We start from the raw sequence: 27,142 nt of genomic DNA, 5'->3' as shown, positions 1-27,142 counted from the left end.
GGGCTCTGTTTACCATGTTAGTTTCAGGGAAAGTTATTTGGGACAAGGGAGGAAGTAATTAAATCCTTGTTTACCATATTGGAAACCCGAATCCCTTTGGTTTACACAAATAAGAGAGAAAATGGCTCAGTGGCATGAGCACGTGGCTGTGACTAAGGAGAGCTAGGTTTGTTCCCTGCTCTAACTCATACAGCTCTCTCAGGCCCTTCTTCCCTCAAGATGAGATTAAACCCATTTGGTTGAATTTGGTCCCAGCTGAAGACCAAACCACTCATCAGCAGTGAAAGACAGGATATTCCTAATGTCATATTTGTCCAATAGCACCTGATGTACTGACAAGTCTTGCAAAGGAACTGGCCTTGCTTCCCGGATTATTAGGCAGCTGTAATAACCATTGGACTAAACAGCTGAATTAAAACAAGAAGAATGTACTCTGCTTTTTGGGTTTCCCATACATGCAATGAAGCTACCTACTCCTTCCCCACCTGACAGTGGGGTGGAAAAGATCCTAATTATTACAACCTGCTCTAATGCTGAAATGCTGAAGGCTATAAAAGCCTGACAGTAAGCAGATCTCTCTACCTGAAAAGGCAGTGGTGGAAAGTAATCCACTGATTATTAAATCCTTTCTGTTTGGTACATACACCTGTCCTGGCTGTTGTATAACTGATTTGGATCTCCATGGTGCTCTATGCCATCTTTTGTCAGGTGGTATTTCTCTCCTTGCTGTAGAGATTACAGTCTATTGGGGGAGGTAGGATGAAGCTACCTGTGCTGAAAGAGCCCAGAAAAAGAGGATAATTAGTTCCTGATCTCAGCTGCAATAGGGCCAAGGCCAAGTTTGCTCTGCCTATAGAAATCAGCATTGCTTCAATGTTACAAACTGAAGGTGTTATCAGACATCAACTTGAGGGTCTACAAGACTGAGGAGAACAGAGCAACAGGGACTGAATCCTACCTGAGCAGTGAAATGATTTGGTGTGAGAAAGCTCTCATTGTTCAGGGCCCCTCCGCCTTGGCATCCAGACAGTTATGGGTGAAACACAGACTAATCACAGGCAGGGAGCACATCAGAAAGCAGAGTGACTCTACAGACACCATCCAACAGGAGCCTCCTTGCCCTTGGTAAGTGGTCAGGACTGCCTCAAATCAAGGCAAATATGGTTCCTCTGGGAACTCTAATGTTTTACTGGATCACTTAGTTTCTCTTGATGAGTGCTGCTTCAGAGTCTCAGTTGCCTGGATCCCAGTGGGGATTTTGTTGATGGGGGTTTATTGACTTCTTGTTACCTTGAAGTTCCTGCAGTGGGGGGAGTAAGAGGTAACTCCTGGAGTCTGTTTATTTTATGAGTTGGATTTTTAAGAGTTTGCCAATTGTACCCCAATTTTAGGAGAAGTCATTTATTTAGCAATGCACTCACATACTGATCCATAAATAAAACTAGAGTGTTATTTAATAAGACCCAACAGAAGGTCAGCCCTGGTTCATTGGTAAACTGATCAATTCAGAGTGCAAAAAGCACCTCTCAGGCAACTCATCATGTCTATCTGAGGGAGGTACCAGCCAAATATCAGTGTGATTTGTACTCCACTGAGTTTTCAGGAGTTTCTGTGCCCATACCTTCTGAAAGAAAAATGCTAAAAGGTCCAAGATGGAGTAATTTCCAACAGCCTTTACTTCAGTCTTCTGTAGAGACTTTCAGAGTTGCAAGATTTTTACAGCTGGGGCTGTAGATCCAAGTTTGCATCTGTGGGAGAAAGAACAGATTTGAATGCACTGAAGTCTCACAGCAGGGTCCCTGAATTTCCATACATTGGAGCTGAAATTCACCTCACCTCTCTTAGACACCTAAGAATTACTTGTCTGGACCTAAGACAGTCCCCTGGGCTTCTTCTACAGCTGCATGTATGGGATAACCTTGGGATAGCCGTCATAGGAGAGAAGCAGCTTTCTGGGAGGAGCTGATTACTCCCCAATGAAAATTGTGGGAAGTCTTGACAATTGCCTTAACCCCAGATGAGTTTCTCTTAGATGTCCAAATCAGGTGAGAAGCACTTCCCCCCTGGTGTGCCTGGTGACCACATGCAGTCATGGGGAAGGGAGCCACAAGGTGCTCAGGTCAGTTTAGTTGATGCTGTGTCCCACATTACAAAATCCTCACATGACTGAGAGGCTTAAGATACAAGCAGCCTTAATTCAGAGAGGCTGAGACAGATCTGAGGGGGTTTTATAAGTGAGACATGTCAGCTGTCACCCAGGGAATTTGCCATGGAGTCCTGGGACGGAGCCAGGTTGAGCAGATGACATCCCATGCTCATCCAGCAACAGTTCCCTTGGCAAACAGTGCTGGACCATTACTTTGCATGGCTGGGGATCCAGGTCACGCAGCAGTCCCTGTTCCACTGCAGCAGATGCCTTGTAAAATCTGGCAAGCCACACATATTCCCAGGACCACAGGTCACCTTGGCCAGTACAAACTGCATATATTCTATGTATAGGGGTGTGCATAGGTAAAACTGTTACCATGTCTGTGCCCACAGAGGGGAATAATCCAAAGATTTTGAACCTAGATCTGTGATTTTTGACTTGATGAGGGAGAAAGGAACAATCAGGCACAATGTACCTACAAATCAGTTCAAGTCACTGTGAAGAGGCACAGTTGAATGGAGCTTTCAGAAGGACTTTGCTATCACTGGGATCTTTAATACATCTGTTTAGAAAGGGATGAACGCACAGGCCTGCCAGGTCTCCTGCATGGCCCTGTTCTTCTCCACTGACTGCAAAGAGGGCCTAAACAATTACTTTAGATGAGATATCTGTATTTAGATGTCTTAAATCAAGTGAGATTATTTGTACCTAAGATGCCTACATCTCCCTGAGGGGTTTGCAAAGACATGCTAGTGCTAAACTCAGATTGAATTGGCCAAATGCTTTAGCAAGACCTCTAAATGAAATATCTCTAGATGCCAGCCTCCACTGACAGGCACTTAATGGCTTTCAAACATGGTCTCCTAGAAAATTCTGAAAATGTGGTCTTGTGTGAAGCTGAGGTTCTACAAGCCAATCCTTCAGAGACTTACAGGCATCCAACGACACCAATGGGTATCTGCTAAGCCACAGTGCATTTATGAGACTTGTACATTTTCAAATGTCTCTAAAAATCTTAATCTCAGGAGTCTGAAGATACCACAACAGGTTGAAATGCCTGCAAATTCAACAATTCTTTGAAGAGACACAGGGAAGAGAGACTTTTCACCAATTTTATGTTTTTATTTTTGCTGCAGGCAAAAAACTTGAAACTTGGTTGCTGTTTCAATGCTTGGAAAGGAAAAGAAGCTGTTACTATTCCTGAGCACAATCAGAGGCCTGAGCCCTCTCTTTGAAGAACATTCCAGGTTGGGCAAGTAAGCAGGCTAACCACAACTGTGCTGTTTCAATTTGTTCCCAGCATCGCCAGTATGAGTTTATGTCTGCCTGCAGAACATTCTGGCCTGGTTTGTAGACATGCTACTCACTCACAGCTACCACTTAGATAAAGCTGTAATGCTGCCCAGATCACCATTTTGTCCCTCAGTTTCCTTTTCCCAAACACAATAAAACTCATTCTTCATGGCCTAGGAGTGTATAGTGTCATACAAATATTATTATTTATGGTGATGAGAACGTGAGCTTTGTATGGTACAGTGGTCTGGGGGTGCCTACTTGGAAAAGACAGGAATTAACCTGCATGTTTGAAATGCAGCATGTTGTTATTGCTCTCAGACAAACAGAATTACCTCCTCTTAAAATCAAAGGTAATCTGTTTTACTTCAGTGAGATGTGGTGATGTCCCCAGAAAACAAATAATTTTTGGCAAGTGGAGCCAAGATTTTCTTGGCAAGTTGGAAGAAGCATCAAAGGAAGAGAAGGATGGGATGCAGCACAAATGGTTTTAATCACACATAAGAGTGAAGTTCCTCTAGACAGGCCTATGTCTGATATGCCATTGTAAATGCTCTGGGAGCCTGGATTAAGAGCATGGAATAAACCAAGTGAATGGCACAAAGGTACTCAGGGTTCTTTGGCAGACTAACTGGCAAGGCTTTTGCCAGTTGGCATTAGGCAGTGCTATACTGTCCCTTTAATGCAGTGTCCTGGTTCGACTTTGGTTTTCAGTGGGTGTTTGGTTATCCGAGTCCATGCCTTCTTTTTGACAGCCACAGCTTCTCAGAACACACTGCACTCCTGTTTGACACTAACAATGAGGATGCTGAATTGGTTGTAACAAGGATGTCACTGCACAGCCCCTGGAGAGAGGGGAAGCTCTGATTTCAGTCCAGTCCAGCTTGGAGGTAGTCAGAGTGCTCTGGAGGTGTCAGCTGCTTCTTCTTGCCTGTCAAAGAGCCTACAATAGCTGCTTCCTAGACCAGGCATACTGAGATGCCTGAGTGGACGGAATAGATTTGGACAAAGTGAGCTTGGGGAAATGCTTCTTGACAGGGCTATTCCTCCTGAAATCAGTTTCCTCTGGAAATTGCTGACTTGTTTCACTAAATTTAGGGACTGGGAATGTGCTGATTTTATTAGTGTATTCTGTAGGAAACTGATGTTTCAATTCAACTATTTCAATACTATATAATGTATTACATTGTCATCTCGCATAACATGTCTGTTCAAACTAGCTTATATAAACATCCAAACAAGAAAGTCAAACTAAAAATATCTAATATCATTTTAGTACTTCTGAAACAAAGCATTTTAGCACATCCATTCAGCTGTATGTTTCAAAACTATGGTGCTCTCTTCCAGTTAGGAATGAAAGGACATTTGCAATGTCTGAATTGCCTCTGGAATATGAACAGCTTGAGCTGTGATGGTTGCTGGAGCTGCATGGCTGGGATTGATTGTCAGAATGCTGCAACAATTGTTCCTCTACATTTTGTTGGGCTGCAGTGGCATTTGGAGGCTACGGTCAGGGTTTGAGGCTCACATTCATGTAATAAAGGTAATACTTGACCTTCAGTCACACAGAATAGAAGCACTGGACCTGATATGGGGAAACCAAGTGACACCAGAACTTCGGTGGTGGTATGACAGAAATGGGATTTACTGTGCTTTGGCTAAGCCTTTATTTGATATGGTTGCTGGGGAGAAAGATCTGATTGAAGGGCAAGTTGGGTATTTCCCTAATCACCTGTGATTAGTGGTGAATGAGGACTTGAGCTTGAAGGACCCTCAATATTCTGTGAATCTTGACAGGGTCTTGATCTTGGATTAAATTTCTGGTAACAGCAAGATTGGGAACAAGTCTTGAATGAGCACCAAACAAGTGGGATTCAAACACCCTCTGCAACCCAAGAAGCTAAAAACTTCTTTAAATGAATCATTTAAATAACCTGGAAGTTGAGGCAGAGCCATTGAATTGACTATCCAGTCTTTGAACACCAAAGAACAACTGATACATAGATGATTTCTAAGCAAAATCTTCTGTTTGAAATTTGTGATTATTTATTACTATTATTATATACTATTGGTAAAATACAGACAGCCCTGAATTTCTAAGCCAAGAATGGCCCTTACCCAAATTAAGGAACATTTAAGGGTGGCCTGTACTAGATGACTGGGAGTTCTTGAATTAAAGTATGCCTCGGAAGGGGAGGAAACCAAAATATTATTCAGTCTGAAGCAATCTCATGCATTTAAGCTCCTGAAGGGCTTGTGTTTCTTTACTCTTGAGGTTCATTATGTCACCAGAAAAGCTTCACTATTTTACTGTGGAAGCAACACAACCACAAAACATTAATTTCCAGGAATGTGGAAACCATGAAATATGGGTTTTTCTACTAAATTAAGATTTTACTTTTCTCTCTTCTCACATAGGTAAGGGAACCAATTTTCATTATATATTTATGTATATACATTCTGGAAATTCTGATAGGAAAGATATACAAAATAGGAAGAAAATAGGAAGAATATTTTTACATTGAAAAATGTATTTCACTGGTAACCACGCCAATCATTTATATTCCATTTTTCATCTTGAACCACTTTGCATTTGATATCCATCTTGGAACCACGTCTCTCATTACTGAACTGCACCCACTGGTGTATATATGGCCAGCTGATATATTGTGCCCTGTAAGATGTGGCAGCTGTTTAGATTTGTATAAAATTCTTTATTCCCCTGTTTCCACAATGCCATTCTCTCACCATTGCAGTGACCAACACCACTCAGGTCTGCCTGGCACAGAAACCACTGTACAAGGATCTCCAGTAGTCCCCAAGTATTCTCTACCATGGCAGATGCCTCTGGCTGGAAGAAAAAGTGGTGAAGGTCAAATTAATTTTTAATCCATGTAAAGGAAAATACGTAAATATTCCTCTCTTTTTGCTAATCAGTGTTACTAATTATAGGACTGATGCCTGTTTCCTGAAAAAAACAAGTGACCAAGGCTGCCAGAGTTCAAGAAGCATTTGGACAATGCTCTCAGGTATGTGGCAGGATTCTTGGGACTGTCCTGTGCAGAGCCAGGACTTGGATTTTGATGCCTCTTGTGGGTGACTTCCAACTCAGGATATTCTATGATGCTAAGACGCCTTCAGGTATCTGCACATACTCCTGTGCACACAAACACCACATCAGTTTTTAGCAGCCTCAGTAGAATGAAAGCAATGTAGGTGGCTTGGAGGGAATTTGAAATCTTTAGTTCTGGGAAAAATTCCTGAATGCAAGTGTTCACCTAAGGTTTCTGACAATGTTACATATTCAATTTGCATCCAATACCAGCTGATTGGAATGGAAGAATTAGTCAAAACATTCCAGAAGCATCTGTGTCATGGGAACCATAGGTTTCTAGGCTACAAGACACGCCAGAATATTCACCAAATCACCAGTGTGGCTTTCCTTAATGCTACAATTAGCGATGGAACATTAACAGAAGAGTTACTGGATAAGATTTGATGGCAGAAAGCGTTCTGCCATAAACTGGTAATGCTCAACATGTGCAAACATGTTGCTAGAGAAGATGAGTTATGCAATTAAAATTAAAATTGGAGATTTGTTATCAAAGGACAGCACTGTGTACTAAAACCCAGCTGAGAGGCTCCCTTATCTTGTTATCTTCAGGCTTCTTTTTTAGTTAATCTAACACAGCTGACAATATTTGACACAGCCAATTGTACCTCCAGTCATGTGAGGGATGTTTTATAGAACTCTTCTCCACTAGCACACAGAGATTTGTCATAGTGCAACTCTTTACAAAGTCTGAAAAGCTTTGCCAGAATTGCATTTCATGGGAGTAAGATGTGATAAAAATTCTGACAGAGTCAGAACGTTTCTAATGTTATCATTAATTTCTAGGTTTTTGAACAAGCCTTAATAACATTTTAAGTGCAAATTATGTTAAAAGTTCAATTCAAAGGAAACATTTGATTTTGTCTGGATAAAAAATTTTAAGCAATTTGGAAAACTGTGGTTGTGCAGCTTTCCCTCATAACAAGTTTCAAAATTTCCCCTTTACATCTTCATTTAGAACGAAGCAGAATTTCAAATTCTGAATTTGTTTGCAAAATGAACTTCTGTCCTTCCACAGCACTTTCTGTGCCTCAACCAAGAGGGCAAGAAGCTTAATGTATAATTTCTGCGAGCCTTAAGGAGATGGGCTGCATGTTTTTATTTTCAAATCCAGGCTTATACAGCTGCTCTTTGAATATAACTCATAGCTTTTGGGTTACACTAACACTCTCTGCAGTTTAGCACAGTTGTTAATTAATACAATACTGTATTAGTTCTTTTTACAGTCTTACTATTAACGCTCCGTGAAATCCCATTAGCTCTGCATATGGTGCCAGACTTGTTCTGAATGTGGGAAAGAAAGAAATGTACAGTGGTATGAATAATAAAGAGAGGCTTTCAAGTGGTTTCCACTGTGAACATTCTGAAAAAAAATATATTTTCCAGAATGTAATATGTGGGGCAAGCTTTTCACAAAATTTCAATGCAAACATGCAGATATTTGTCAGCCAAGTTTTCCCCCAGAGTGTGAAACCCCTTATGCACCACTATTGTTCTATGGCAGAAACATCAGGAAGATTAAGTAGCTCCTAAAAATGGAAAATTAACCAGGTTGTTTTATTGTCAAATTGACAGAAATGCAAAAAAAACCCAAAAAAACCCCACACCCAAACAAACAAAAGCCAAACTGCATAGCTGATGCCAATAAAAAGATAAAACTTTCCTTATATTCTTGGTTCAAATATTTTAAAGTACAGGTAGAGAGGACAGTCAAAATTTGGGTGAAGTTTTCCAGAAGTTACTTGGATTTCCTGCTTCAATGATCTGATCCTTCTTAAATTCCACAAAGATTTAAGTGCCATAGTAAAAACCAGGCTTGTTTGTTAACACTTCATACAGAACACTCCAAAATGAATTAACTACTACAGAAACTTCAGACCTAATTATTTTCTATTAGATGAGTTTTGTCCCGTATTGACTCCTTAATGAAAGAGAGATCCGACAAGGAGGTTAGGAAAACTTTTAAAAATGGAAAGAGTGATGAAGCAGGCGGGATTTAGAAGCAGACTATTCCTGGGAGGAGCTGGCTCCATTGCCATTCTCTCTTGACCCTTTAGGAGTTGCTGCCCTAGAGCAGTGCATGGTTAGGAGGATTCCAGTGGGTGGTTTTCTCCTTCCCGGTCCCATGGTTCATCCATAGTCCAGTCTCTGCAGTGTCATTGGGCAATCAGGAATGGGCAGGGACTTTCTGCATGGCCAGCATCCAGACAGGGACACATTGCTCAGGGAACCCCTCCTGCCTCTCCTCTCGAAGGACGGTGAGTCCGCTCATTTCAATAAGGCTGTGCAGGATGTTCAGGTCTCGGATCACGCTGCTGTCCAGACAATCCAGGGTACAGCCCTCCCTGGCCACATTGTCCTTCAGAATGATAACACCATTATCCTTCAAGCCATCCTGGCACCGGATGAGAAACTCCAGGAGATCTTTATCTGTCAGATATCCTACAGATGAAAAGATGGAAAATAGGTCACTATTAACCATTCAGACTCCCTCTGTACATGTCAGAACAGTGCCTTGATCTGAGTCTCCATACCCTGTTCACTGCAGAAGTTCTAGTCCTGCCAGATTTAACTATGAAATCTTGGGCAAATCAACAAGATCAATAAATACAAACTCCAGTCAATATTTAGGATCCATATTGGTAGCAGCAACAGATGTGGACAGAAGCCACTGAGGAGAGTGGAGAAAATACTGGGTGCTGAAGGGTTCTTTAATCTGGTGGTTTAAGTCATAATAAGAATCAGTGGCAGGAAGCTGGAGCCAAACAAATTCATATTGGGAATAAGTGACAACTGTTTAACAGTGTAAGCAATTACCCATTGGAAACTACAAACAGTGGGGTTTACCACCTCTTGAAGTCCTCAAACCAAGTGTGGTTGAATCTCTCAAGATATGTTTTAACTGAACACAAACCACAGGCTTAGCATAAGGGTAAAGGAATGAATAGAAGAGCTTGTGATATAGAGTAGGTCAAACTAGATAACCACAGTCCCCTCTGTCTTTTACTGCTAAAAATCTCTGTAACTTTGTGTAGCACTATGTACCCATTGTGAGGAATGAGACAACTCTTTGTAGAAATTAAAACAATTTATTAAAACAGAAAAATTGAAAAATTGCAAAAATTAACAAAATATAAAAATTTGGGATCCTAGTGGCTCAGGAGGTATGCCCCAGGAGCGCAGGGATTCAGGAGCTTCAGGCTTAGGCAGCTCTGAACCTCAGGTAGAGAAAAAAACTTGCAGTGCTAGGCTGGTCAAAAAGAAATATATATATTTCTAAAGGCCCCTGAAAAGGAGTAGGTTTCTCCAGCACTGAACTCAGCAAGCTGGAGGGGAAGGGAAAATGAGAGAGCGTGTCTTTCTTTTGCTCCCTTTTATAGCTTTTGCTCCGCCCACAGTCTGCCCACAGTTTAAGGTGATTGGTGTTTTCCCTTTGACAGATTACCTCTGTCAACCAATGGCTCCTCCTTGTCAGAGGGGTGGTATTAGTTGAGATAAGAGTCATGGAGCTTACGGGGGTATGGCTATGGGGGCTGGGCTGTTTGTTGCAACTGGGGTTTTTAAAATCTGCCTTGAAACCAAGGTACAAGTAAAACATAAAAAATACATCCAACACATCTTAAAACACTTGTAAAAGTATACAGTAAACACAGGAAGACCATAAAAACTTGATCTGTGTACCTGGGCTGATGGGTTAATTTTAACATTCAATTTAAAAATATTAAGCTCAAATTAATTAAAGCACTTAATATGCAAAGACCAAGCACAAATAGGGATTTCATGTATGACACCATCAAAGGAGTTCTGGATCAAAGATCCAGCAAAGAATGTAAGACCTTCCACAATGCCAGTTAAACTCTTTGTGTTACTCCATACCCCATGGGATTTTTGCAGGTATGTTTATATTTTAAAATAGTACTTTTGTCAATATGTTATTGAGATTCCGTTTCTTATCCTTCCTTCTCAAAGATCAGGACTTCTGCTATGTTAAGAAGAGTGGTGTAGAGCTCAGAGAAGAGCAAAATGAGAACTCTCACATGTGAAACATCTAACATGAATTAACAAGGACAGGTGATCAGAAACTGAATGAAAAACTTGGAAAAAATCATCATTTGTATTTTCTACTTGAAATATTTCGTTTTCTTGATGGAAGATTTAAACTTTTAGAAATGGAAGTTGTCATTTCAAAACCACATTCTGACATAGCATGTCAAGTTTCTTTAACCACTCCTAACAAAAAAACCCTAAAAATAAAAAATCCCCAAAACCTAAAGCTAAATACCTTTCAAGCTGAAGGAAAATGGTAATTTCTATATGAAATGTAAGATTGCACTTTTATTTTTTTTACAAAATGACTGCCAGGGTTCACATACTTATGCATGCATAAGACAAATCAAGATTTCATTGGCAAGATTCATTGAAGCTTTTGAACACCTAATTTGGAACTTATTTTTCTCTTGGCTTTTAGTGTAGTTTCCTAAGAAAATGAGATCTTCAAGGTGTTGCTCTCTAGCAGACAGTCCTGCCCTCACTCTATCAAATGAACTTGTTAGCGTATTTCAGCCAAATTCAAGATGGGGTAGAAGTTTGATTACTTATTAAGATCACTCCCTATTTCCTTGACATTTATGGAGAAAGAAGATTCTGTGTCTATGCTGAGAATAGGATATGTTCCCTTAGTTAGGAGCCACATATCTGACCAACACAGCCTTACACAGGTCTGAGCTCATTCATCCTCATTTTGACTTGGATTTGCTCAAAAGCTGAGGCAGGAGCTATGTTTACTGCAATGACTCATTATTAAAGAAAAGCAAAAATACAAAGGAAAATTATGCTGGTCTAAAGCAATTTGTTCAGACCTCCTCTTAAATAATTCCTTCTGCCTTCTGAAACTGCACCATGGACACTTTGGTTCACAGATTAGGAGAAAACCTTCTTTCCACTGCAGCAGATTTTTTTTTTTTGGTAAGGTACATAACTTGCATTATCTGATTGCCAGTCTGTTGCTCTAAATGCTGCAGGGCATTCACTGGGGTGGCTGCAGGAGAAGAAGCAGATATTCTTTATAGGAGGGGCTACTGTGGGACATAGCTAAGGGAACCTGTTTGATAAACATCAGTGCATGTAATAAGACATGATCTGATTTACAGGTAATGGCAATTCCACTATGGCTTTTTTCTTGATTGTTTCCTGAAATACCTCCAAGCCTGGATAATCAGCTGACTCAGAAACCACTGTTCACAAGTGAGGCCAGCTCCGTGTTTCAGCGCCACTGGCAACTAAGAAAGAGTATTCCTGCTCAAGAAAATCCACATATAAAGCCTCCTCCTCAGCTGCACCTTTGCATGCAGGCTGCTCTCCAGGAACTGGTACTTTTCTCCAATACATGACCTGAAAAAACCAACTTGATTTGTACCCACTGTGCATGTGGCTTGGGGGAACTCTCAGAAGTCTTTTGTGTTGTTTTAGGAAGCGGTCCCAAAGATTTGAGAAACTCCTTTGACCACGGGCTGTCTATTATGTGAGATGTCAGGCTGGAAGAATCACACAGAACTAACCTGAAACCCACTGAATCCAGATGACATCGTATCTTTGTGGGGCTGGTGTGAATTCCTGGAGGCTTTTGCAGTAATACATCTCCACTCTGTCCTCCTTGCCCTGCAGGTAGTTTGGGACCTCAGCCAGGAAATTCTCCATCATATCCACCAGTTCCACACTCTTGAAAACTGGCAACAGGACATGCTTGCTGATCCGACCTATCCCAGAGCCACAGTCCAGGGCGCGGTTGGTGCCAGCTTTCCCCACCCCCTGTGGGATACAAGAAAATCATCTAAAATCTGAAAAATACCACCTGAAAAATCACAGCAACCGTGTTACCCACTACAGCCTTTAGTCCAGCCAGCCTAGTGTCTTCTCTCCTTATCTGTGCAGGGCTGTTGCAAGATTGATAAGAATCAGCACAGCTTTGGGTACCATTGTCTGAGCTGAGCTGGGCTGTCACATTCCCAGGCTGCTGCTGCTGCTGGGACTTCTTACTGCATTTACTGCTGTACAGTAAGTTTTTGCTTGGTGTAAGAAGAGACAGAGTCTTTCACAAGCTCCTAGCTTTCTCAGAAGATCGACAGCTCTTTGTAAAGTCCTTGCAACTTCAAATATTCACACCTCAAAGGCAACTACATGGCTAGATAAGCCTCATTCTGCACCCTGTAAAGGCCTAATAAAAAAGGAAGCATGCACCAAATACTGCATTCAGGCAGTAACTTCTGCAGCACAGAACTCCCAAGGTGCCCACAGGCATTTCTGTAGATACACAGAATCCCTGGGATCAAAGTGCAGTTCTCAAAACAAATTGTGTTTGAACAAAGATCTTGGAGTGGTAGGTAACTTATGACAACTCAAGAAGTTTGGGCTGGAGCATATACAGAATTTCTCTTTTAGGCATAGAGACAAGAAAGATGATTGACTAGATTTTGCTTAACTGTTCCTTTTTTCTTCATAAATGTCATCTTTGGACAGAGATCAGACATGAAAAAACATGGCACAAAGGCTGTGGCTATGAGAAAATAATGAGGCGCTGTAAAAGAAGCTTTATAATGAAAGCTGTATTTCACCCCTAAAGCTTCCATTCTAGCTATAAAAAGGCTCTTAAGAGCCTGCTGCTGTTCTGTAAAACAGAAATTCTAAGTCTACAAATGCACTGACTGTGGGATAGGAGCTCCCCTGGCCAAAGTTATCTGTTAAACAAATATCTTAAAAGCAAATGTAAACACCTTTTCCCTGTCCCCTGGAACTGAGTGTTGAAGTGAAAGCTATGGGCCAAAGTCCCTGCTGCAACTTCACTGCTCTCAAAGGAAATAAGCCCAGGAAGGGTCTTGCTCTTCCTGCTTATTGGGAGACCCCCCCCTTTGTAATGAACCAAGCATAAATCATGTAACTCACACTTTTTGGCCCGGCTTCAGTGGGTAATTCAGTAGATTATTAAGGTCAAAGGACAGCACTGTCAATGACATGACTATGAATAGCCCAGCCGAGCATCTGATTACACGGAGTAACTATAGAAAGAGCACACGGCCCTCAAGGGCTCTCACCAGTCTCCAGGGCTGCTGCTCCCAATTTGTATACCCAGGAAGATTAATCTCCTGATGTATGCAAGATCCACAAACCTTCAACCCTATTGGACTCTGGAGACTACCTGTTTGTAGTTAGCTGGAAAATGGGAGCCATTCCTCATCCACAGGCTGCACTTAGGAGCACATGGCTTTTACTGAGGACCAGACTAAGAAGTAACAAGGAGTTCAGGAAAGGTGAAGGAACTGTGTCTTGGATCTTTACAAGGTGGATTTTCACACTGCTGGCTGGCACATGCATACAGGTCTACACTGATGGGATTAACTAAAAATCTTTGAGAAAGCTGGGGAGAAAATCAGGATGATTTACCAAAACCATCAACAGAATTCGACAAAAAGCCAGGTATCTCCTTCAACATTTGTGTTTCACAGAATCTACAGCCACAGTACCTTGCTCAAAACAGGGAATTCATCTCCCATGATACGTCACAGCAAGGACCTCCGATGACACATCTCCGTGTGCCATTGAGAAGGAAAGGGAACAGTCATGGGAGATGAAGTTCGATCCCACACTTCGCTGAAAACGAGCAAGAGCTTCGGGCAGTCAGTTGAGAAGCCCTGTGAAACACCACAGCTCCATTTGTAATGAAAATGTTGACATAATTCCATATTCAGCTAATATATTTTCAGTTTGGAAGTGCTCAGGGCTTTGACAGAGTATTAACATTTTCTTTGGAAGGCAAACATTTTCCCTAAAGTCTAATTGAGTTGAAAATCAGACTCCTTATTTAAAAAAACAGTATAAGTGAAAACTGTAAGCCAGAACAGGCTTCAAAATTTAAGACTGACTGCTCCTCTGACTATTTGCTTCCCATTACTCGGAATCACTGTCCTTTAGGACACATATACACCCCAAAATTGTTCTGTAAAGCTGAATAGGGCACTCATCAATTTCATTTGGAATAAAAGAGCTGTGGGATATGTTCCTGGGGCTACTTCAGGTCTTGGAAGAGCAGAAAGGCAGTGAAGCTAAGCAGGACAAAAAAAGGAATCAGAGTTCAAGAAACAGATAAAAATCACAGTGGTTTTCCTTCTAAATAAATTTAAAAAAAGCATGTTTTCAACAACGTCTCTTCTATCACCCTGATCAAACAGGAGAAAAATCACTTTCAAGATGTTTTCCCTCAGCAAGTGACCAATCATGCAGGTGAGTTGGGGGCAAGAAAGGGAGAAAGCATTTAGGGCAGAGAGGGAGGTATAAAGTCAATATAATCTCCATCTGTATTATTTTACACACCTACAGCTCACAACTGATCCTGAATTAATGCTTTCTTTGGTTTTTTTATTTTCTTTTTTACTCACTACCTCCGGATTAGGCACTTGGAAACACAGTGTCTGTGCGGACATCAAGGCATTAGCACACTGCCATAAACATGCAGGGCTGTAGCTCTGCTGATAACCCTTCCTCATGGCTGTACCTGAGACAGCCTCGAACTTGTCTGCACGACACTGTTGGCTCAAGCCATGTTGCTCTTGGTTTGAGTTCTGCCCACACACACATAAAACCTCTTAACTCGAACACAGTGGCAGTTTCAACTTTGTTTGACTTGCCTGGGAAGGAGACAGGCTAAAATATAAGTAAAGTCCTTAGTCCTTTCTGTAATTCCTTCCATGTGCCCATGCAAGATAAATTCTCCAATGGTAAAGAAATCTGTAGCTCAGTTTACAGTAGTGCTAAGAATCATGCTAAGAAATGCCATACCTGAAGGTATGCAACATCAGTCATGTAAGGGAAATGTCACTGTGTGGCATTTCCACGCCAGCCAAACTAATTCAAGAGGGGTAATTTGAGTGGAACCGGGCAACTAGTTTTTTTTAGGGAGCACTGGTTTTGCCAGAATATAAAGTTTTAGATGAATAAAACTCTCTGTGAAATTGGTATTTCAAATCTATAGAATAGTTTTAGCCAAAAAAACATGGGAAAGAATGTTAAAAATGTCAAAGTACTTCTTTTTTCCTAACTTTCAAGGAAAAAAGAAACCAAACTTGTCAACTTTTCATTTCTAAAGAGCATTTTTTATTTTGGAGCTGACTTGAACTCTTGAAAACAAAGGGAGAAGTTTTTCAGAGGGTGAAACAATAAAAAATTGTTCAGTTGATCTGAAACTAATTTCCTAGTTTCCAATTTTGTTAAACTTCTCTTAAAAAAAGAGAAAGTATATTAGGGTAATTGTTTTTTTCTATCTTGATCACCCTATTGGTTAAAAAAATATTCATAGAGCCATAAACTTGGAAAGACAATTCATTAGCTTTATTATAAAGCCACTGCTGCAGAAGGACACTAAATATTTGTATCTGGTTGAGCAGGATTCCAATTTCAGTCGTAAGAAAGGAAAATAAACCACAAATAGCATAATCAATTGACTGCATCTCAAGAGAGGCTTTAACAAACTAAATCAGAATTAGCAAAAATTGCAGACTCCTTTGTGTTCCTTTTTTATTTTTTTCTTGTTTGATCTTGGCCATTCAGAGTATCCTTTCTATCCCTGGCTAATTATAGGAGTAGGAGTTCTGCTCTGGAGTATTTTGTATCTGTCATCACACCTGATGCATTGGGTATGATTCCTCTTTCACATGTGAAACTCTCTTACAGACTGTACTTCTTTCCTTTTTGGGTCTTGGAGAGGAGAAGGTGTAACAGTGTGACACAAACCTGCTGCAGGAAACTGCATCTATGTGATGTCTAGGCAGGGTGAAATCTTCCCCTGAGTACACACTTATGTACCACTTGAATTCCCCAAATGTCCTTAAAACAAGACTTAAATAAAATTTAAGGAATGTGCCTCGACTGCATTTAATTTTTTTCTGAAAATGCCATTTTCAGAAATGTCATTCAGAAATACTGCCATCAGGTTCATCTCCGTACTGAACCTCCTTTTTTATTTTCATATTTTGTGTTTGTTGACAGCATGATACAGTGAGGCTCCGAGAAGCCTTTTTTGCATCAGCATTAATAGAAATGACTGTTGATATTAAAAAATGCAGCCATTTACTTGTGTTTTGCTGGCTCACAGCCCCAAAGTCTCCCTCTATCAGGTACAGCAAACTTTGCCATCACTTGGCCTTCACTGCTCTGCATGATTTCTATCTGTTGTCAAGCCACACTCATTTTCCATCCCAATCCATTTAAACTGTGCCTTTTTTATTTCCATCCACAACATCTAATTAACCTATTGATCTTTCTTTCCACAGTGGATCATTAAGACTAAAAAAAGGTCATCTGGCTATCCCAAATTTGTACATTTGAGCAGGAAATTAAAGATCTATGGTAGCATTATATAGAACTAGTCATTTTGTCAGCAGGAGAACTTAACAAATTTGTTTTGCTATAGTTTTGTGGATTCTTTAACATTTAATACTGTTATCGAGCTGTTTAGTGGGCTCTTTCCCTGGGAAGAGGGAAGGGCAGTCAGAAAACCATCAGACCACACTTCTAAAGATTTTCAGATTTCCAAAGACGCATTTAGGACTCAACAGGATTTTCAGAAACCTAAGGACCAAAGTGATACTGCTCTTAAAATCCCACTTGGCATCTCCTCACAATTCAGGTCAAAGCAGACCTTTGAAGATGTTTACAGACCTTTAGTAATCTGCCTGAAAAGGTGTTCAGTGACACTGGAATGTTTACGGAAAAATATTATGCCTAGTGTGTAGCTTATTCTATATACTTCCAGTGTGTGGGAGATGGGGGGTTTTGTTGCAACACTCTCAGAAATGTCTATGAATAGGCAAACCAGAAACTGGGCATTCAGTCTCATCTAGTTTCCCAAATGGACTGCAGGCATTTTCACAGACAAATCTGCCACTGAAGCCAACAAAGATTTTATCATGAAAGGTCCCAGTCCTGCACTGAGAATTAATCCCTCACCCAGACCTAGCTACAAGAACTCCTTGCACAATCCTCATTGCAGCTTTGGAGAATTAGGAAAGGAAGTAAAACAGGTAAATAATGATGTAAGACCAGGTAAAATGTGCATTCATGTGGATGCATGACCTGGGAGAACATGACTAGACCCAACAACAATGGTGACCAGTGACTGCGAATCAAATGTGACACATGGTGCCACTTAAATTAGATGTGGCTGGACACCATGCACATAATTTTTGACACATCCACTACTTCTTGCAGAAGAAGAGATTAAATGACTCACCCCAACAAACTTCCTGAGAAATTCCCGGGAGGATTCAACATCTGTGTTGGAGAGCTCGATGTAGTCTCCCATCATTCCTTCTTCCGTGGCAGGCACCTCCCGGTAGAAGTGTTTGGCCCTGGCATAGAACTGCATCTCCCCATTGATGACTTGACTTGTCAGAGCGTAAAGTTTCACTGCAAGCAGATAAATCACTATTTTATTGTTACTGACAGGTATTTCTGGCTTAGTTAATTGCTCTGGAGGCACAATGACGAAGATCTATGAACTTCAGTTGAGCCTTCAAAACACCAAATCTGTTTCTAAAGCAAAAGTGGAAGGAAAGGTGTTGGATTAAATACTACAAGACCTTGAAGGGATCCAGCCCTCAGGCAAATTCAGTGCTTTCCAGGTTCAGAAGTCATTTTCAATCATCACACTACGTTTTCATGTCAGTGAAAAATCACTTCAGGATTGAGTTGAACATGCATGCCAAGGACAGCAAGGGGTCTGATTTTTCCTGGAAAAGCTGTGGGCAGCATTTACTACTATGCAGGGTCATCATTTCTACTATCACTGACCTAACTGTTGTGCAGATTTCCATATAAGCTTTCCAGCTATTGACAGCTGCATGAAGAGTGCACCAGGAAGAGAATGGATGAATGAGGCACTTGCTCTGGTTTATTTTTAGTGATACTGTACGGTCTGTGGCAATGCAAGTAAGCTGAACCAAGGAGCAGATGGTAGTCTCAGGCCTAAATGAGTACGCAGAGGGGACACAATTTAGAAGAGACAGTCCTAAATTGTCACAGGTCAAGGGGCAAGGTAATCAGTGGGTGATATACGGAAAGGTTCCTGTGTGCCAGAGGCTTGGATGTTTCTTTTCATTTCTTGGCTACATTGCTGGTAACATACAACAGTCAGTAGTTTGAAGTTGTTTTATTAAAACCTGTGAGTTTTGCTGAATAAAGGGCTATTTTGCCCTGTTCTTTAAAAACTGACATCTATCCTCCACATCCTGGGTTTTTCTGTGCATGATGTGCATCAGCATATCAAAAGTAGTTGTTTTGCAGCTCAAAAGTTTGGATTCAGGCAGGCTATAAATTTTGCTTGGAAATCATCACCCCTGAGTGCCTCATGTGTGCATACAAGTGTCCAGGCATTCTCCTGTGTGTATTACAGACCCTCCACCAAAAACACAACTCCAAGCCTGACAGTGAAAGCCAAGCAAAGAGGAAGGACAGAGTCACACTAGGAACAAGCCTTTGCAAGCACTGCCTTGCAGTGTGAGACCAGCTCTCTGCTGCAGGTTCCCAGCGCGCTCAAGGAACCGGAAATGATCCAGCAGCAAACACCTTTTGAGTTCATAACAGAAGTGAGGGAGAGCTCCCTGGCAGCTGCATGCACAGAAAGACCAGGGGGCAGTGCTTTGTCACTGCATCTTTAAACTTCAATGGGAGCACTGCCAGCCGCTGCTGGGAAGGGGCTGAATAGGCCGTGCCTTGCTTATGCATGCTGGGGAACAGGAATTATGCCCTCCACACAGAGGATGACAGTAAGACCAAAGGCCCTGTATATAAGCCTGGAATGTATTTAATTGAGGGCAAGCAAGCTCAGCAGGGAATGATAAGTGTGTGCCTGCCCATCCTCAGCAGGAGAGTGACATTTTGGAGGCAAATGAGGGGGGGGACAAAGGAAATAGGACGGGGAATAATTACCACCAAGGACCACTCGGAACAGAATAGTGCTATTGGGTTACATATAAACAGCATGTCCAGCATATCCCTCATCCAACAAAAGCAGCATTACCAACCCTTCTTGTCATCACCTGCTTAAGTCAACTGCTGAACGGATAATATTAAAGCTTTAATCCATTACACATTTATGTTATGCCTGAGAAATTTATACCACAAGAAGCACTGAGCCCAGCAAGGGTCAAACCTGGGAGTTTTACACACTCCACTGATTATATTCACATATTCAGAAGAAACCATTTAGCTGAAGAAATTAATACGAAGGGGGCAGCAACCAATCCACAGCACAGTTTGGTCAGGGTGGCTCTCAGAGCCTGGGAAAAAGACTCCATTAGTGGCTGTGATTTTTCCAGTAAGAGATCTCTATCCTTCTCCAGAAGTGGCACCATCTTGTCTTCTCTGTGTCTCCTTTAGCTCCATTTCAGAGGTCAGCCTGTCTGCTGAACAGAACTGAATCCCTGCATGTTGGTTTTGTGAGATCCTCCATATAAGAATCCAGTGAGGATTCCAGGGGTTGTTTAACAGACCTCTCAAGGGAGAGTGATTTATCCCATTTTGCTAGATTGAAAGGAAAGACATTTACAGGCTGTCTGCACACCAGGACAGCATGAAAAACAAATATTCAGAGTCCTTCTACTCAAAACATAACCCTGACCTGAGGCAACACATGGGGACGATATGCTGTTCAGAATATCAGATCTGGTGTGTGTGCTCTCACATTTCTTGCTCAGAACCAGTATCAGGCTTGCAGAATTCCTGCCAGGACTTGCATGCACACACCAGCTGATTGCAGCTCCTCCTGGGCCATCCGGGGCCCCAGAGCTCTGCCCTACATGCTGATATCCGAAACCAGCTCTGGGTGAGCATCCACAGGGACTTCTCTATGCATTAAACTGTGCAAAGATGTTTTTATGCATGTCTCCCACCCCAGGGCATGCAAAGACACGGGCCAATGCAAAGAATGGCACTGTACCCAAAGTTTTCTCCTGTGGATCCATAGCCTCACTCGTAGAGTGTCAGATCTAGAGGGATGATTTCCACCTCTTGCTCCTTCAGTGTTGCTCCTCCCTCTCAGGAATTTGCAGCACTGCCAACTCTCCCAATGTACAACCCAGTTTTCTAGACACAGCCAATCAACCTCACCTCTGATCTGCCTTGCAGCTGTACCTGGCAGGCAGGCTCCAGCAGCAGAATCACAGGGTTCTGCATCTCAAGAGAGGACAGGCTTTAACAAACTAAATCTGAATTAGCAAAAGGTGCAGGCTCGTTTCTGTTCCTTTTTTTTGTTTGCCAGCTTGCAAGAATGTACCCCAAAAGAGAAGCGCCACATGGCCTTGGTGGCTGTCAGTGTTGCAGTCGTGCCTCCCCTTCATCCAGGACCTGCCTAGCCAGAGGCATCTCCCTTTCCATGACCCATGTGGGACTATCTCATGCATCAGGAAATTAAATACTTGTGAGGCCTGCTATGGATACACAGCCGGCCTTCAATGAACTTCGTGAAGCAGGGCATAAGCAGGATAGGACGATGCAGGCTGCAAGATCCTCAGATATCACAGGGCAGGCAGCTGTCTAACACATGAGGTTTTCAGTGTTAGGGCAGGTAACTTGCAAGATTAAATGTCAGAAATGTGCTTCCAGTAAAGAAGAAACTTTTTCATGGCACACTTGTCCCTCAGCTGAATCTGCTGGCAAGTCCCCAAGCAGAGATGGTTGAAGCAAACCCACTGCTCAAGCAGGCTGAGGGCACAAACGGGCACCCTAAAGGTCACTCCAGTCATGGGACATTAATAATTTTCAGTCACTGCAAACACAGTCTCGATGCAGAGTGGTGATCTATGGCTAGTGTGGACTAGACAGAAACTATCCACCTGAGCCTTTTGCCCTGCAAAGTTCAAAACATTCTCTCTCATATTTTCTTATGGATCAGTTAAAAATGTTGTTTTCCAGTGCATCTCGTCTAAATTTCTAAAGAAATGGACCACTTAATACATAAGACCTAGTGCAATCCCAACGTGATGTACACTGACTTACAGTTCTTGACTGCAGGGTTTCCTCAACTAAATTTCCCTGGCAGAAATAAATGTTGCAAGTAATTTTTATAAGTTTTTATTTGTGAACATTATTTTGTGGCTCCAATTGCTTTCTGCAAGATACTGAACTAATTCCAGTTTGGCTGAGTGCTCCCTTTTAAATGCAACATCTGCTTTGTGCATCAGCTGGAAAATAGTTATCTGTGTGGATGGTAGAATCTACCTCTCTACTGTGGTCTGAGCACCATGTAAATTCTGTTTTATAGAGGATGAACATCATCCCACCCCCAAAGCAGATTTTACTTACAGCCACGTGCCTCACACACAGGAGTATTTGTCTCCAGGGATGGATCATCTCAGTTTTCCACTGCAGATCTCAGCCCAGTGGCACCAAGTCCCACAGCCCATGTAAACATGTGCATAATTTCCAGCATCTGAGTAGCTCCATTAAAGTCCACTGGGCTTAAGGGCTCTCACACACATTTAAGTACATTTTTGGATCAGGGCCTAAAGTTACTCATGTCTTTTATTTATAAATGTTACCCTGGTCTGTAAAAGTGACATGTTTCTCTTAACAGGCTGTGATACCAGATACGCTCAGCTCCTAAGTAAACATTTCTAGAAGCGCTCCACCACTGAAGCCAGCAGTGGAGTGGGGGTAGTGTGGAGTTAGCAGAGTTTGAAGGAAGCTTTGGACCTTGCTGACCCTGGGCAGCACTGCAAGATTCGATGTGAGGCTTGGTTTCAGTGTTATTACTCATAAGTAGGGATAAGCACATGCTTAACTTCCCTGCTAGGTCACAGGGTTGCTCTAGTCCCTTGACACTGTTTACACAGAGATACCTGGCTCTAGTCTTGAAGCCTGAGAAGTTCAGCTCATTTCTGCTCTGTTCCACTCTGAACTGAGCTGGAAACTGTCATTATGCAGAGGTGTTCAGACCTGCCACATTCTGTCCTCTCCATCACAGAGAGCACTGGATCACAGGATAATATAAGCTGAAAGGCACCTAATGAAGTCCCTGGTCCAAACTGCTGCTCAAAGCAAGGACAGACAGGATGTCAGAGAGGTTCATCAGGGTTTAGACAGCTGGGTTTAGAAAGCCTCCAGTGATGGAGAATTGTACAACTTCCCTGAGCAACCTGTTCCAATGCCTGACTGCACATAAAAAGATTTTTTCCTTATAGCCAGTCTGGGCTACTTTGTTTTGATTTATGGCCACCGGCCCTTGTCCTCATGCCTCATACAACTGTGCAGATCTTAGCTCCTTCTTATTCATTACCTTCTTGTAGGTACTAGCAGGATGGTATTTGGTCTCTTCTGGCTGAACATGCCCCATTCCCTTTGTCTGTCTTCACAGGGCATGTGCTCCAGTTCCCTCACCACACTGGGGGGCTCCAATTCATTCCATGTCATTTCCTGCACTGGGAGTCAAGACTCTACACATATGGTCTAATGACTGCTGTAGAAAAGGGGATCATCACTTCCCTCAGTCAATTAGCTATGCTTTTGTTAATTCATTCTGGGATACTGTTGGCTGCCTTTGCTTCCAGGACATTTCAGCTGCTTCCTACCAAAACCCCACCAGCTGGGCCGCTCCCTGGCCAGACACTGATCAATCTGTGGTGTTGTTGCCAAGGGTTTTTCCTATCCAGGTACACGACCTGGCATTTGGGTTTGAATTTCAGTGGACTTGAATGGCACAAGGTTCCTACTGTCCCTTTCCTCCAGTCTATTTAGGTGCCTCTGGATGGCAGTCCTGACTTACAGCTTGCGGGCAAGTCCTGCCAGTTGGCTGCAATCTCTGAATGTGGTGATAAAACAGTCCTTCAGCTCCTCCAGGTTATTGATAAAGATGGCAGGGGAGTTGAAACCAGATGAACTTTAAGGTCCCTTCCAGCCCAAACCATTCTATGGTTTTAAACAGGACAGGTCCCAGGACAGACCCTCATAGGATTCCACTGAGTTCAAGATTTGACCACAACTTTCTGAGCCAATCACCCAAACATTTCTTACCCACCTGACTGTCCCCCTATCCAGACCCTGACATCATAGCAGGATGTGAAGTTCCCTGGATGTGTGTTCACACCATATGAACTACTCCACCTGTCCTCGTGCCCACTTTTACTTCATGACAATAACCATGGAGTAAGAGACATGATGCATGTTCACATGAAGGCTGGGCTCACAGTCCATCTTCCATGGAGTCAAAGTAATTTGGATAAGCTGGCAAAAAGCTTGTAAGCTCTTTAGTTAAGTTTTAATGAGTCAGGTCATGAAAAGCCTGGCAGAGGGGACCTTTGGTCTGATAGAAATATTTTACAAAGCCTGTTGGCTAGGAATGGAAATTCAAATAAAATTCAGACAAGAAATAACATACAGTTTTATGAGTGAAGCAATTAGGCCTGGAAACAGCTGAATGGTGACTGATGTATTCTCAGCCGTTTGAAACACTTAAACCAATGTATTTCTGTGTTCATAAAAACATACTGGGACCCAGAAAAGTTACAAGCACAATGCTGGAATTTTTACATGAAATTCTAAGTTAGATGGTCATAATGGTACCTTCTAACCTTAAAATGATGTAGTGGTACTTACACCAACAGTTAACACTGTAGGAAATCCTGCTCAGTTTCTAGTAAGTTGTGTTTATTTTCAAAACAAATGAAAGAATAACATTTTTATGGACTTCATGAGATTCTATCAACCTGTAATTGACTTCTCTTCCTTTCCATCTTTCCTTTCTTTCCATTGTTCACAGGTACCTACCACTAGAGATAGGAGTATTTATCTTCCATGTTTCATTTTAAATAGATGCAGATACTGCTGCATTTAAAAAGACACATTAAAAATACTAAGATGTCATGGAAATGTTTTTTCTCTTTACAGGGTTCATGAATTCTACCCTTTGAGCAGAGTAATCACTGGCATCTATACAGTTCACACGAACAGGTAAGATAATCCTTTTGCCTAAATGGATCATTCAATTAGAAAGGAACCCCCAAGAATTCACTTAAACAGATTGCACAGACTAATCCTTCCCATCTTAAAATTCCTACAGTTTTGACATGGAATGTAGGCTGAATAATTCTGCTTAAAACATGACATACAGACTCAAGTCAAATCTACTTTTTGGCTTTATTACCACTGGGAAATTTTGTTTCTTATTTAGGGTCAAATTTTCATAAGAAATGAACATTTTCTACATCTTAGAGAAAAAACCTCCAAAAAACCTCCAAAAAACCCAAACCCTCTTGGCATTTTGTACCAGAGGCTGTTATTGAAATTTGTCTATAAAAAAATTTTTGGAAGTGTTTTCCTCCCAGAGAACAAACAGTAGGTTAGACAGTCTGCTGCAGGGATCTGTGTAACAAAGACTCTTGAAAAAAATTTCAATCACTACCTTTCAAATCACTACCTTCACTTGTCCAAAACAATACAAACACCAGAGCTAAGGACACCCAGAATGACAACAAAACAGGTATCAGGCAAAAGAAAGAATGGCCTGCCAGCTCTGCTAGTTTTGCATTTGTCCTTCCAAGTTCCAAACAGGTCAAAGCGTGTTTTACTCAAATGATGGCAAAAAAAGGAAAAGTCACCCAGAAAACAAACTTCTCGTTCACTCTTGTAGTCTTACCCTTTCCTTCCTCTAAGAATCTGTGGAATATTTAGGTGAAACAACAGGGTACTGAACTAGAGTGAGTTGAGAGACAGTTCCAAACTCTTTATGGAGCATTGTAGTCTCTCGAGCTGGACTTCTCAAAACCACTACTCTCCTCACTGTTAGGAACGTGTCTGCCCTCCGCCATCTGACACCATCCATCTTTCCAGAGCACAGTCACACACATGGACACTCCTGCCCCAGCTACTCACCCAGAGGAAGCTTTTCCAGCAGATAAAGGTAACACTTAAAGAAGTCGTTTTGGATCGCCTTGTGCAAGACAAAGGACATGCTGTGCCGACAGAGTTCTTCGTCTGTCTTGTGCCAGCGTGACTTAAAGGCCAAATGTGCTGCTTTATAGGCCATGATGAAGATTTTTTTTTTGTGAAAGTGGACAGCTCTTCTGGCTGGTGTTCTCTGGAGGACCTGTCCTTCCGAGGAGGCAGAGGCAGTGTCATTTAAATTGTGGCAATGTGCTGTCATTCTATATCGGGGTGTGTGGCAGGGGGTGGAGGCGGGTGAGAGGGGAGTGAGAAATGCTGGATCTTGGCACTGGCTCACAGTTATCCCTGGAGTGTTGCCCTCTGAAACAAGCAGGTGCTGGAAAGTGAAAAAAAAATCCACCAAGAAATTGCTTAGCCAGGGTAAAAGTATATCTACTCCAAAAAGGAGTGGCTTAAATTCAATTCCACTTTTCCTGATCTTTTCAGCTTTCACTTCAAAGGAACTCAGATATTATCCAGAATGTCCGTCTTATATCTTGCAGGGTGATTTTGTTTCTGTGTCTCTCCCCCACTATTAGTTCTACAGTCCAGGGCACTCAAAAGGAAGGCCAGAAGACAGAGCATGGATGTGCTTCTACACAAACTGTGAATCCTACTAAACTGTGATCATAGCAAGCAAAGAGAGAAAGCAACAGATTCAAGGATCATGTTTTGTTTCTGTGTGTGACAGGGCAAGTCACTATCTATGTCTGGGTTCATTTAACCTGTTTAAAGGGTACAGACTACCTCATCATCAGGGACTAAATGGAAGGAATTGCTGTCTGGTAACACAGGAATGGTAAAGTCAGGGAAGGATAAGAGCTTTTTGCTTTAGTTAACAAAATACAGAAGAACAAAAAGAGATAAACTGCCTATTTACAAGGAAAATTTATTGGTTGGAAAAGAGCAGGTTCAGGCGACTGCATGAAGGGGGCTGTATATGTTTGTCCCATCCCAGAGGAGGTGGGACAAAGGGTCCCTCAAGGGACAAGGAGAGACAGGCATTGCTTCAAAACCTTAGTCTCTCCCTTGGTAGCTCAGGCTCTCAGTGTGGGACAGCCAGAAGCCTCCTGAGTTGCAAAGGGACCTGGCAAGGGGATGGTGACTTCCTACTGACTGCAATGACCTCCACACAGTGTGTTCATAGGCTTCCTCTTTCCAAGCTGTTTGTTCCAGGTGTCTGCAGTAGAAGTACACTGCAATGCAGAAACACAGTCAGGAAACTGAATGTTCCCAATACAAATGGGCTGCCCTATATCCCCAGCAGTACTGCAACCTCCTGAAAAATATCTGACCAAGTTTTAAGAATAGCATAAAGGTGACCCAACCTTCACCAAGGAAAATAATTCTTACTTGGAAAAATATACTTACTTTTCTTTTAAGTGGGATTGGTTCCCTAGTCCAGCTCACAGCTGACATGTGGGAATTTGTCACATGCCACAGTCTGGGGGCTGGAACAGCCACCTGGGATGGCGGTGTGGAGGAGAGAGCCATACAGCCACAATACATAAGTAGCCTTATCCATAATGCAGATCTTCCTGCTTCATCCTGTCAGAGAGGTGTGCTCGACAGGGTGCCACAACAGCCAAAGGTAATCCTGGTTTCACTCACCAAAGTGAGATTTC

The 27,142-nt window shown here is 42.0% G+C and overlaps 1 protein-coding gene across 1 annotated transcript; it reads right to left on the bottom strand.

Annotated features, from left to right (window-relative positions):
• Positions 1–7,879: 7,879 nt before the first annotated feature.
• NTMT2 (N-terminal Xaa-Pro-Lys N-methyltransferase 2) lies at positions 7,880–25,652 on the bottom strand. Its single transcript, XM_069022906.1, has 4 exons — positions 25,467–25,652; positions 17,833–18,008; positions 12,113–12,362; positions 7,880–8,996 (listed from the first exon to the last, which is right to left on the bottom strand). Exons 1-4 carry the CDS (start codon positions 25,618–25,620, stop codon positions 8,722–8,724), a joined length of 855 nt encoding a protein of 284 aa, XP_068879007.1. The 5' UTR covers positions 25,621–25,652; the 3' UTR covers positions 7,880–8,721.
• Positions 25,653–27,142: the final 1,490 nt, after the last annotated feature.

The sequence above is a fragment of the Aphelocoma coerulescens genome, chromosome 8 (assembly GCF_041296385.1).
Source record: "Aphelocoma coerulescens isolate FSJ_1873_10779 chromosome 8, UR_Acoe_1.0, whole genome shotgun sequence".
NCBI classification, from domain to species: domain Eukaryota; kingdom Metazoa; phylum Chordata; class Aves; order Passeriformes; family Corvidae; genus Aphelocoma; species Aphelocoma coerulescens.
Note: the sequence above shows the minus strand (reverse complement) of the source record. Positions and strands in the feature narration are given on the sequence as shown.